The sequence below is a fragment of the Micromys minutus genome (assembly GCF_963924665.1).
Source record: "Micromys minutus genome assembly, chromosome: X".
Lineage (NCBI taxonomy): Eukaryota > Metazoa > Chordata > Mammalia > Rodentia > Muridae > Micromys > Micromys minutus.
Window position 1 is genome coordinate 115,111,612 of NC_137970.1, and position 13,563 is coordinate 115,125,174.

At 34.8% G+C, this 13,563-nt stretch overlaps 1 protein-coding gene across 1 annotated transcript in view; it reads right to left on the reverse strand.

Moving 5' to 3' along the window:
- Positions 1 to 1,009: 1,009 nt before the first annotated feature.
- ATP11C (ATPase phospholipid transporting 11C (ATP11C blood group)) overlaps positions 1,010 to 13,563 on the reverse strand; it is a 186,763-nt gene continuing 174,209 nt past the window's right edge. Inside the window, exons 27-30 of the mRNA XM_080909665.1 lie at positions 12,551 to 12,654; positions 9,655 to 9,808; positions 4,173 to 4,277; positions 1,010 to 1,093 (exon numbers count right to left, since the gene is read on the reverse strand). Coding sequence (XP_080765791.1) covers positions 4,176 to 4,277; positions 9,655 to 9,808; positions 12,551 to 12,654 — 360 coding nt within the window. The 3' untranslated portion in view covers positions 1,010 to 1,093; positions 4,173 to 4,175. The remainder of the gene's footprint in view (positions 1,094 to 4,172; positions 4,278 to 9,654; positions 9,809 to 12,550; positions 12,655 to 13,563) is intronic.

Consider the following 13,563-nt stretch of genomic DNA (forward strand, 5'->3'; position numbering starts at 1 on the left):
ATTAGACCATTTCCCTGGCCCACTTAACTATAGGAAACAACATTCATGTCCAAAGAGTTGTGGCTCAATAGGGTTTTGGAATAGATCTCCTCTTTTCAAATTGTTAACTTAAAAAAAAAGTGCTGTACATACACAAAAACAATCTTTCAAATGAAAACCGTTAGTAGTTGAAAATAAGCTATTCTTCCCATCTTTGCCACATAAAATTATAAAATGCTGATGTCAAGAATGGCATTAATTTTTATATAAATATTTAACACACTTTATTGCATTACCCAGCAAAACTGACATTGGAAATCTTTCTATTATGTAACTGTTTTTGAGGGGCTATCACCAAGAGACTGAAATATTTTATTTTCAAGTTTAGTAGTCTTAAATGCATAAGTGATGTGTAATTCAGAAGAAAACACATCAAGTAACCTTTCCACTCCTGTTTCTACAACAATACCCAGAAATTAACAGTATCACAAAAGTATGTAAGGTACTTTTTGGAAAGGATATTAGAACAAGACAATTAGCCTATGATTAAAAAGAAGAAGATGATCTATTTTGCGTGATGCAGTAATATAATTTAGTCCTATATTTTCAAGTATTCCTTTTGTGTGTGGGGAAAGAAAGATAATCATTCAGCAGGAATGAGAAATGTGATACAAACAGTCTATGTCTTCTGCCAGGCAAAAAGTAACACTGTTATAGCAAAATCTGCTCATTCCCATTGCATGACTTCTACTTTATACTACTATTTAAATCCATTCACAAAGTCAACGGGTTAAAAGAGCACCCATTTCGTAGTTACATAGTTACGTTAGTCTATCTAAATCCAGAATTCTAAATATGCTGACTTTAACCTTTCATATAATTCTTAACTTTGGCCATAATGGCTACTTACAATAACTGTAAATGGTTAAGAGAGTTATTTGGTACTTTAATGAACATTTATTCTGAACCCTACACATGAGAGTGGTTTTCGTTTTATATTGAGTATCCTGAGTTAGTATATTTTGTAGTTGTTCCTTCATGCTTTCTTTCTTTAGCTGCAACCACGGTCAATATGCTTGTAGGACAATAACATAGGCAGTTCAAGATTCGAATTCTGAAAAGGTTAAAATATAGAGAGTTACAAAATTTATTTTGGTGACAGTATATTACCATCTGCTTAACATTTTCAAGAATAAACCAAGTAGTAAATTTTGTTATGAGAGTAACACAACTGTTTTAACAAAAGTGCCAAGTTTTATTCACATGCAGAGGGGAAAAGAGAGACAATACCAGATTTCTAATCTTTTCTTCGTCTGTCAGCTGAATAGTTCAGGCTTGCTCTTTGCTTTTGGATTGCTCCAGGGTTTTCCTAGAAGGTTTTTCCATTGGGATTACCTATTAAGCTAGGAGCTACTTGCATATAGAAACATGATATCTCTAGTATCTAGTAAAATGGTATATGAACTTGGGGGTATATATGTAAGTAAACATGCAAGTGTGTGCACAAAATGCAAAGAACAAAGGTTAACCTCTGGTGTCACACTTAGGTGCCATTCACCTTTTATATGATTGTGAGACAGGAATTCATTATGTAGCCCCTACTAGCCTCGAGCCTACTGAGAGCCACCTACCTTTGCCTCCTGTGTGCTGACATTAAATGTGTGTGGAATTACACTAGACCCTCATCTTGTTTATTTCAGACAGTCTCTCAATGGAATCTGAAGCTAGCCAATGAACTAGACTGACTAGCTCCAAAAATACTCTTGCTTCTGCCTTCTAAGAAATCCACTGCCTTCCCAGCCCTTGGATTACAAGTGCACCAGTGTACCTGGCTTCTTATGTGGCTGCAGGGGACTGAGTTCAAGTCCCTATGCCAGTATTGCCAACACTATACTGACCCAGGCCCTGGATTTTGTGAATCTGAGATGTTGAGTTTATGAAATTTTCCGTGAAAATAGTCCTTTAACATCAAAGCATTTTTGTTTTCTTTTTGGTAACTGATTTACTATGATTCAAATGACTCTCCTTTTTCTTATTTATTATGTATTTAAAAGAAGCACTAGAGAATTTCCCCTAGTAAATCTGTAGATTTTTCCCTCTCCTCTAAGCATCTGCATGCCGTGATTAGGATGGGGTATAATAAACAATCTGATCTTTGAATATAAACGCTGAAGCTATATATCAAGAAAGAGGATATGCCTTTGATTCTCTGTGCTAAAATCAAGCTTTACATTTTTAAGGTTTTAAAAATATTTATTTAAAGTGTACGTGTGTGTACATGACAGTGCATGTATGGAGATCAGAGATCAGCCATTAGGAGTCATTCTCTCCTTCCATCATGTGAGTCCCAGGGATTGAACTCAGATTTTCAGGCTTGGCAGTAAGCACCTTTACCTGATAAACCATCCTGATGTCTAAAACTCAAAAAAAAAAAAAAAAAAAAAAAAAAAAAGAACTACAGTAATGGAAGGTCTTTAAAAAAAGTACTATTTTATTCCCATTCTGGGACACATTTCTTACCATAATTTGGACTATAAATCCATTAGAACACCCTCAATTTCTATTCATGCTTCTCTGTTTTTAGGTCATAGTGAGTTTAACCAAGATAAGGTTGCCACTTACACTGAGAACATGTAAACGAAATTAGGCTGTTCCCTTACTAACCAAGGAAAAAATTCAGTGGGTAAGTTGATAAGTATTTTCCTTGGAGAATGAATAATGCTACATGAAAATCAATTCCTGGAACAAATAACGACATTAAAAATCAAACATTTCTTTTTAAACTTCGAAAGTTCTAGATAATGTAGGAGTTGAGGCCCTGGAGAGGCCAAAAGCAGTAGCAGTGTCTGCTACTCAGCAGAGTCCCCCAGACAGACCAAGCTTAAAGAAAGCAATCCAGGGGGATACAAAATTTTATGCAAACACAGCTGAAATGCATCTCATGGCTTACTTAGGACAAAGCATTCTGAAGCAAATGTCAAAGACTTTGAGGGTCCTAAGAAGTCAACTCATTACTAAGGAGAAACACAAGTAGCTAAGTCATGTGACACATGCTGACTACAGCACACAAAGTCTGATTCCAAAATAACACTGCAGATACACAAGGAGGTGAATGAGAGGCAATGAAAGAACCGACAGATTCATTACAGTAAAACAGGGCTACGGTGGGTTAACAATTTGAAGTTAATTGTTCCACAATTTTATCCATATGATTACAGTATGATTACAGCTTTTTATGTGTACATAAAAATCAGCACTGTATAAACTGTACAGAGTTGCTTGTAAGTAGACAAGCTTATAAGCGAATTACTCATGAATTACTCGGAATTTCCTAGAACGGATAAAATGCCTTTCAGGACCTGGAGTGTCAGAGCCCTCTGCAGTAGAAAATACAGAGTGCACATGAAAGGAGTCATTCCGAGTTCTATGGTCCTTCTTACAATATGTTAATTCCTCTAAAATATTTCTGAGGTAAATTAAATGATGTTATAAAATAAATTTGTTCAAGAATCATGAACTAGGAAACATTTTGTCATTAAGCATGCATCCCCCTGAATGGCTGGGAAAGATTGTTACCTCTGAGAGTTGAAACATTTAGCTTGAATAAAACTTGACATTAAAAAATGTTATAATTAGAGAACACTGGATCATTAACATATATTTGAGGATTAGACATTTACAAGGACATTAAAAGTATATACCTACAAACACACACAGACACATCACATGAAGGTACAAACACGTTTGATTATTTTCACATAGTTCCCAGAAAAACATGCAATGCTAAACTGACTTGGTATTATACAGATGCAATTTTGGAATATTTATTTCTAGTTTTTCAAATGATCCTTGTAAGTAAAAATTATCTAATTTCTAGATGAGAATCAAGCATTTCCACATGATGGTATCATCATGACAATTTCCCTCAACAAATTAAATATGGTGTATTAACTTCAGCTCTGAAAATGTCAAAAAGTTATTAGGGGTTTGAGCAAATTTAAAGTATAATTTTTTCCATATTCCAAGCAATGCATCTTTATATGTATATATATATATATATATTTAACAAAGAATAGTATAAAGTTCACCACACCAACAGCAGAGAAAATTTAAAGAGTGATTTTCATTTTTTCTTTATAATGCTGTTAATCTGTTTCTTTAAAAAGCCAGCCCACTTGTTTAACACTAGGTACCTGTTACAATATATTAGATTCGTCTGAGAATGTTCGTAAAAGAAGAGGTCTGACTGAAGGTCTGGCGGATAATGAGTCAGATGCCCTTCTACAGCTCAGATTTCTCTGTAATAGTGAGGCAAAAATACTTAAAGCATTTGAAGATAGGTTAACCTACCTGGTGATAAAAATGTAGGAGAAAAAAAGATATCATTTCCTACAGACTATTTTCCTGGCCCCAAAGTACAAATTACTTTTACTATACAGCAAATGCATAAACATTCAAATGGATAGATACATTTAAAGGACCAAGAAAGTCTCCAACTCAAACTGTTTTTGTTTGTTTTTTGATTTTTTTGGTAGTAGAAGTAAATAGACATTAGCAGTATGTGGCAAACTTGGATTTCTGGAATGGCACTGTAGGTTATATGGTAAGATGAGTCAATATGGCTTGATTAGTGAACCTTACCATCCTTTTGGTGAACACCTCTAAGAGCTGTGCTGGTTCTCTGGGTATGTGAAAAGGGAGAAATCTGTGCAAAGTACTCTTGCCCTGGTGAACAGGCCCATTCTCATATCACAGCTACTATGTTGCATACCTCACTTTACAAAGTTACAGTTTACGTTTCTGAACATTACCTCCTCTCCGGTAAGACAATTTAGAAGGTGAATAAATGATTAAAAGAAAATGATAAAATATTTTAAGTATCAATAGATTATAAAAATGAGTCATGAGAAATAACTTTCCATGAAGAATCAGAAATGGTGTCAGGCAATGAGAATGCAAGCAAGTTGGTACATTAAGAAAGGAAATCACCTTATTCACTCCAAGAGAAACTGTGATTGCTGGAAGTTTGAGAAAGCATGAAGATAGTAGATGTTCCTGAGGAAGGGAGGCGGTTCGTTACCTTGTTCACAATTGCACAAAAGGTGGAAAATTGCAGTAGAAAAGAGAAAAATGCGGAAACCATAAAAAAAGAAAAAAGAAAGAAAAAAAAGAAAAAGTAAATATTCTCTCAGATGTAAAACATTTAAAAAGAAACCTTGAGAACTGGAAGCAGAAATGGCATGTTAGTTTTAAAGACGTCACTAAAGTAAAAGAGTTAGTTAGGAAAAGTCTATTATATGTGTCAGCTGCCGTTTTCCTGTATATCAACTTAAAATTATTCTGTTGATGGGAATGTACTATTTTAAATCAAATAATTCTAAAATATGCCTCTTATTTAAAAAATTCAATCTCTAATCACTAATTCACTATCCATTGATTGTTCAAAATCCATTGATTAGAGAGCTTTGTTCCAAGTCCATTACAAATCACTAATGTACCTGAAGTAAGTAAATTTCCTATTCAGTTATACAGACACATTCTGAAAGGACTGACTTCTTCTTGGTCAGCTACAGATCAAAGATCTAGCCAAAACCAATATAATGAGAAAACATTTGGTGGTGCCTGCCACCACCTTACAATTTGCCTCTCAATTAGAAGGTTGATTTCTTTTTCTTTATTTTTCTAACATAATTTGCTCAGTTTCTCTAATTTTCTTTTTTTATTACTTAAAAAAAACAAAGATAAATGTATAGATTTTTAAGCATTTTTGCATAAAAGTATACAAATATATTTTTGTCAGTACTTGATTTTTTTTAAAGGGTTTCTCTAATTTTCTTACATAAGAGATCTCTTTACAAAGGCAGGCTAAATTTTTCCTAGGTAAAGCACACAGTTTTCAAACCGAAAAACGCAAATTTGTAAAAAATTAAGTACAAAATATAAGAGACTCTTTTTCCATGTCTGAAAATAATTGCCTAATTTGCAGAGTTGGCTTTGGCATTGCCCATGCAAGACAGAAGATGGGAGGCTAACTATGGATGAGGGTGGACTCAACAACTCCACTAATAAAGACTACCCATGTTAAATAGCCAGGTATGGTGGGGCACACTGTAGTTATAGCACTTAGGAGGCTAAGGCAAGATGATCCCTATGAAGTTGACTGTCTCAAAAACAAAAACAAAAATATACACCCACTCACCCAAACAGAGGAATGCCCCTATCTATTTTTTTTCACAAAAGAAAATAGGTATAGGAAAAGAAAGCAGCTCAAGTGATGTACATATCCTGTGACAGGGTTTAATAACCAAAGCTTTAACTACACATACTTCCATTTGTTTGTGTTTTGACACAGCCACACTTCTTTCCATTTATATTTTACTTTAAACGAAGAAGTTGGGGACGTGTTGTTAGCATGCAGTTACCAAATGATAAACTAGAGAAATATTTCAGATTCTGAGAGAAAAAAAAATGTTTCCATCTTCTGTTTTGTGGGCAAAAAACCTGTCAACAAGATTAACATGGTACCGTGTCCCCATTCCTAAGTTTAATATGCAAGCCTATCTATTTTGAGACTGCAACTATCATCACATTTTGTTGTGTTCAAAAACTTGTATTCAACCACCAGAGATAAAAGTAGTACAGGAAGTAGAAATTTTAGGGGCTAATAGATTAGGGATTTAGAGACTTTATAAAGAAAAAAGAAAAGAAACATGAACATAGAGAAAGCAGTTGAAAGCATGACATGAAAGAGCATGTTCAAAACAATAATACAAAGCAGAGTTAGCAACTGTTAGTGGTAGGTGAGGACAGAAGATGATGAGTTTAAACAGTGTGAAATGTCCACATTCCTTTACCGTAGTCTACAGAGCTTTGAGAGCAGCTCAAGTAGAGTATGCCAGAGGCATCCGAGAAAGTCTCGTCCCAATAACCACAATGCTAGGATTTTTTTCTTACAGTATCATTAGAATTTAATATTTTTTAGGAGTACTGCCCTCTGAATCCATGGCCATTCATGAATGACACTGTAAGTATTACAACATTACTCACTATTATCAATTATTATTAAAATGTTATATTTTCCAAAATGCTTTGTCTGGGAACTTCAGTCAGAGCTTATATTCTTTCCCTCTTAAACAGCTTCATATCTATACATTGGAATATTCCTTCATTTTTGTGTAGACATCTCACAGAGGAATATTACTGGGTCTTTTCCTACTAATTAAAGACTCTTTTATGTTTAGGAGGCAGTGAAGCCTCCCTTTTGATCAAGGTAGAATGCATGACAAAGCATTACCTAAGGAAAGGTAGAAAATCTCCTGCTGGAAATGTACAGTAGTATTTACTACTTGTTTAGAAGGTATAGGGGTACTTAGGTATAGGGGCACTTCAATCATTTATATAATTGAGGTTATATGAGATACAACTTTTTGAAATACTTCAAATCTTAAGCCTCAAATTGTTTTTAGGTATTCCCTTGCTGCTTCACTGTTCAGTGCTCAATGATAGTTCCACCCAACACAGTTATGTGGCTCTGTCATTTCATAGGCTACAAAGAAACTTTACTACTCTTAGCACAAAAACTAACCTTGCTGAAAATTAACCTGAGAGGTAAATGGTCAAACTACAACCCATAAATTAAGTAACTTGTACAAGCTTACTTTCAAAGATTTTTAAAACTTCACACTGTCCACAACTGTTCTGACTCCTTTGTAAGTCTCAAAATCCTACAGAGTCTGAAAAACAGTTTAGCCTTTCAGACACTGGATATAAAGAGAGATGTTCATCAGCAGGTGGTTCAAGAAATGTTTACTGGTTCAAAAAGCATAAGAATAAATGAGTGAGTGATTGGATGGATGAAAATGATTATGGAAAATTTCCTGCTTGCTCTAGCATATTATCATGCCAAGCTATAGCACAGACCTTAGAATTGCTCCTGTCATGGATAGAAACCATGACGAATTTCATGCTGACCCACTGGCAACATTCTACATTTTCAAGTGAAATCTGTTATCTCTTGTCTACATGAACAAAAATGCTCCGAATCTATGAATCCATAGCTTCCGAGCAGCATCCCTCTACTTAATGGCCTATACAAACATCACTGGACATTTTAGCTGGTGTCTTGTTTTAATACAGGGCCTAAATAAGATGGTGATGATGCACATTAAGATTTTGACTTCTGAGATTTCTTGCCCTCTTCACATGGAGCTTAAGTGTGAGCTATTTTTCAAAACGAGCTCCATTATCACAGAGAAACATTTAGAAGCACCCCAAACATACCTTTAGATAAAGAAAATAGAAGAGTAATGCAAGAAATCCTCCTTTGTACACTCTGAATTGAAAAAGAAGTATTTCTTTCCTTTCATTTCTCTCTCTCAGAGGGTCTCTGAGTGTAGCCAAGGATGACCCTGAACTAGGATCCTTTTGTTGGATATTACTGACATGGGCCAGGATATCCACCCTAGGTAATGCTGAGGATGGGATCCAGAGCTTTGTGCATACTACCTATAACTACTCTGCTATAAAGTGCTATATAGAAACAGGTAGCTGGGGGCATTTTTTTTTTTACCTAGCTATATGTTGGTTTATTTTTTTTTTCTCATTAGGGAGGATTAAACCTAGGGTCTCATGAATGTTTTTAAAGCTCTACAACTAAAGCTGTATTTCTAGTCCCTTAAAACTTGGTTCAAGACTTTTCTAATGTAATAATTACACATCTTTATTTCTACATAATGTCAGCCAACTGGGTTCTGTAATTCAATATGAAGGAAGACCTCCATGATATACCAGTTTTGTGGTTCAACTGGTTGATAAATTTGATTAAACACACCAGGCAGTCATGACTAGACTATTTCCCTAAAATACTGCCTTACAGGTGTTATGAGATTCAGTGGACATCGGTATGACAGAAGCAAGACTTTATTCTAACAATGTGAGTGTTGGCAGGAATATGATTTACTTAATTCATCTGCTGCTAAAAATTCGCCAGTGGTTTCACTTTTCAGGCAATTCTAACTCTTTCATTTTAAAGCTTTAAAAGAAATCAGATGTGACGGAGGGAGATAACTGCTCTTTACAGTAATATAATGTGTTTTAAAACACACTTATAAACTATTATGAATGGTTTCAAGTATGTCCTGAAGAGTAAGGATGTTAAAGTACACCCAAGGAATGCTCTTTGGTTGAAATATCCTGCTATGAGACAGGGCTAGAAGCAACACAAAGATTAAGCAGCACTATAATCACAGGAAGGGGGCAGGTTTGGAAGAGGCAAATCAGGATATCAACTGACAAAACATCTGCAAACCGTCCACAAGGAAATTTCTAAGGCCAAAGCTGAAATGTTGGTGTGGAAATTCCTAGTGTGAAAAATCTGAGATAATGCAAAATAAAGTCTTTTATTGCCTTTAAAAATTCCATATGGAGCATATGAGATACTCCATATGGATTGCTAAAGATCACACAGAACACTATTAAGGAATCTACTTACCACCTGCATTGGATAACGAAGTGTTTACTATACTTTTTATGCAGAAGAGGAAATTAAGTGATGAACCTGCAAGGAGGGGTTTAACATGCTGTAACTAATGCAATTCTCTACATACGATTTTCAGTTCACGGTACACAGTGAAGCCTCTTCCAAATATTAGGCTAGAACATAAATTTAGTCCTTACCCTGGCACTTCTTCTTCGTACATTCTTTACTACTATTAGGAGAATCTCAGGGAAAAGGCTGATAAATATTAAAAGAATTATAGCCAACCATGTGGATACAGAAGAGAGCATTTGAGCAAACACAAAATACATTCTCTGTTGTTTGAGAAAAGGCCTGGAATGGAAAGAAAACACAAAATGCAAAAACAAATCAGTTCCTGGCAAGTGAAACACAAGTTTAACTCAAACTATCCTTTGCATTTAAAAAGAATCTTCCTCATACATATTAAAATAATTTTCTCTAGAATATCCCAAATAGAAGTAAAGTAATTTCATTAACCAAATGTTTAGAAAGAAAGGGGATGTGAATCAAGGAAGAAAAAAATAAATTTCATCTAACTTTGAAACAATCATGCAATCAAACTATGACTATATGCACTGGAGAATGCTGAAGCTTAAAGGTATTTAAGAGAAATGAAGTTAATTTTCATCCTAATAATCATTTTAGTTGCTCAGCTGCCTTATTAAAATGAGGAAGAATTTTTTTTTAGCTTTTAAAAAATGATTTAACCCCCTTTACAAACTTCGATATACATATAAAAAAGAACTGTGCATTTTATAGTCACTCATAAATGAGAGGAATCTTCTCATCTGCAAACAAATATTGAGTAACAGTTTGTGCCCAGGAGATAGTTATGGCAGGCTACTGTTAGTCAGACAGGAATCTAAGAGAATCTACATCTGATATTACTGTTAAGCAGCTTTGAGAAATATTTTCAAGCTTTCTTATCCTCTAAACTATACAACACAAAATCTCACCGTCTAAAGTATTCTTTTAACCTGAGGGGAAGACCGCAGCTGTGTAAGGTTAGAATGCATATCAGATCTTCAGAAATGATTGGGAACTCAGGAAGTCTAGGTTGGTAACAACTTGGTTCTATTATTAGACCAATGATCATGCATCATCTTTATGAACTAAGTTTCTTTTCTGGTCTCTATAGGCACTTATATAAACAAACCCACATTCACACACATAGATATACCACATATTTTTTTGAATATTAAAAAAAGAGGGATCTCAATGTCTTGGTGTAAGATGTGTACAGAGCAACTACTTGTGAGAAAGCTAAGGTTTCTATAATTTTTAGTCACATTTTGTTGTTGTTTTTTTTTTTTTTTTTTTTTTTTTTTTACAATTTTAAGCTCATGTACAGCTTTACTTGAACAACTCCCCTTCACCACAGAACTTCAAGAGTCCTAGTGGGTAACTGAAGCAATGATTTGTACCCTTCCCTGACAGTTTCCAATAATACCTATAATAAGCTTAATTTATAGAGCATGCACAAAGATGAACAACAATAATGAAATAAAATAAGAACAGTAAAGTCACCTGCGTTATTACTCTAGTACTTTGCTGACACTGTTTATGCCCCAAAAAGGGTCACTTGAATACAAGCATTGTGATGCTATGACAGCTGACCGGAAAGTGAAATAGTTACTCAGCAAATTATAGGTAGGTGGTATATATAGCTTGAGTACACAGGACAAAGGGATGATTCATATCTCTAACAGGACAGACCTGGGTGGTGTGCAATTTTATCATACTACAGAAAACTGCAATTTAAAACATGAATTTCCTATTTCTAGAGTTTTTCATGTATTTATTAGTCTATGGTTCGTTGAGAACAAGTGAAATCCTCAAATCAAACCATAAATAAGGTAAGACTATTGTACTTCATTTTCAGTAGGTATAACTAATGAATAAAAATAGGTATGACAAAATCCTTATATTTAGGGGCTGGAGAGATGACTCAGCGGTTAAGAGCACTGGTTAGTCTTCAGGTCCTGAATTCCCAGCAACTACATGGTGGCTCCCAATAAAGGGATCTGATGCCCTCTTCTGGTATGCAGGTGCACATTCAGACAGAGCACTCACATTAAAAAAAATACAACTTGCCATTAAATGAGGAAAACTCTAAGAAGGGCTCAAAACTGTTTAGATTCATATGTTGATTACAGAGTCACAGAACTCTAGATAAACAGGCAACTATATACTGCATTTAGTTAATACAGTTTGCTTTAGTTGTATAAGAGCATTCCTAAGTGATTCGGTGTTATATTTTTAAGGTAGGCTTTCTTTTTAAGCATTTTATCTTAACTAGCTTTTCATAAGAGAAGCTCACTGCCTTTTCTGAAAGGTTTGAGGGATAACACTGGGTCTCATGTATGGCTGGCATCAGGCTCACTACTTAGCGAACATTACCTTGAAATTCTGATGATCCTGCTTCTCCTACAAATAGTGAAGAAAATGCTATCATTTATGTGGCAATTGGGTCTGTTGGTAGTTCTCAACCTTCCTAATGCTTCAGCCCTTTAATACAGTTCCTTATGTTATGGTGACTCCCAATAATAGCATTATTTTATTTGCTACTTTACAAGCATAGCTTTGCTGCTGTTATGAATTGTAATGTAAATGTCTGATATGTGGGATACCTGATATGTGACCCTAAAAGGGGTCATGACCCACAGGCTGAGAGCCACTGGTATAATGGACACTAATATATGTTATCAGGTAGAAACTTTACAGGATCAGCATTTCTATTAGAAATCACATGCATTTTCAGGCTACTTATTGTTTTATTTGATAGAAACCTACTTATATACCTACAAATTTAAATATTTGGGCAGAGGCTATGCAAAGCCAGGTCTTTTGAATGGACTAAGATATATTTGAAATCTTATGTAAAGCTAGCAATATTATAAGGCATAAGTAATCTCTAATCCATTAACATTATAGATCAGCCATCTTATATATCATATATAATCAAAACTTTAAAAGTCTACCTTTATATATATAAAGTACACATACATACATATATAGTTATTTCATATTGCTCACACATGTACAACTGCTTACCAAATAATTCCTCCCCAGAAGAATGAGAAAAAAACATAAAAGGCCAGAGAACCCCAAATCACAAAATGATTTATCCATGTCCAGAATCGGGTATCCAAGGCAAGCTGAAAAGATACAACACAAGCATATATCTCACAAAAATATACCAGTTAATACATTATGGTATCTGATAATTAATACAGATACAATACCTATGGGAGGATTCATATTTAGCCATGAATGACTTAAAAGAATACTGAGTGCTGCCCTGAGGTCTCTAAATTCCATAGTACAGGCATGGAAGTGTAGTTAAGTCAACCCATTTGTAGGTGGAGGGCCACAGATGTCTCAGTGTTGAATGGCAGGTAACAAATGAAGCAACAGTAATAACTAAGAGGCCAAAGTCCCAAGTTTTCAGGGAGTAGTGGCCAGGGATATACTAGCAAAGGAGGAGATATAAATGACTGGGGTAAGTCTGCCAAAAGGCAGGAGAGGGTAAGAGTAGCTAAAAAGAGTAGACACAAAGTTATGAAGGCACAGACAGGTGAGAGCCACTAAATGTTTATCTATTCTATCAAATTAATAAATGTTTAGTTGTCTTCCATGTAGAAGTTTTCATGTTTCTATACAGATTGATAGTGACTTTACTTGTAGATGGTGGCACCTTTGTTTTTCAAATATAAGCTAGAAATAAAATACTGGTTCATGTTCTTGCTTAAGATATCTAGTACACACAGGCTAATAACGAGAGCATTTAATTTTATTTGCTGTTACACCATGGTTATCAGCACTGTTACAGTTTCTCATTTGTAACAGGATGTTGATAACATTGTGAACCCAGACTAATCCTGAATTCCCATTCTAGGCTGCTAGGGAAAAATGTTACAATAATACTCATTGAAAAGAGGAAGGAATAGACACCATTTAAAGAACACATGCTTCAAAAAGGATGGCTTTTAATTGTGAAGTGAAGAGCCTTCCCCTACTATGGGAAGCAGGACACTTTCATTTAATATCATTTTATAAAGTACAAT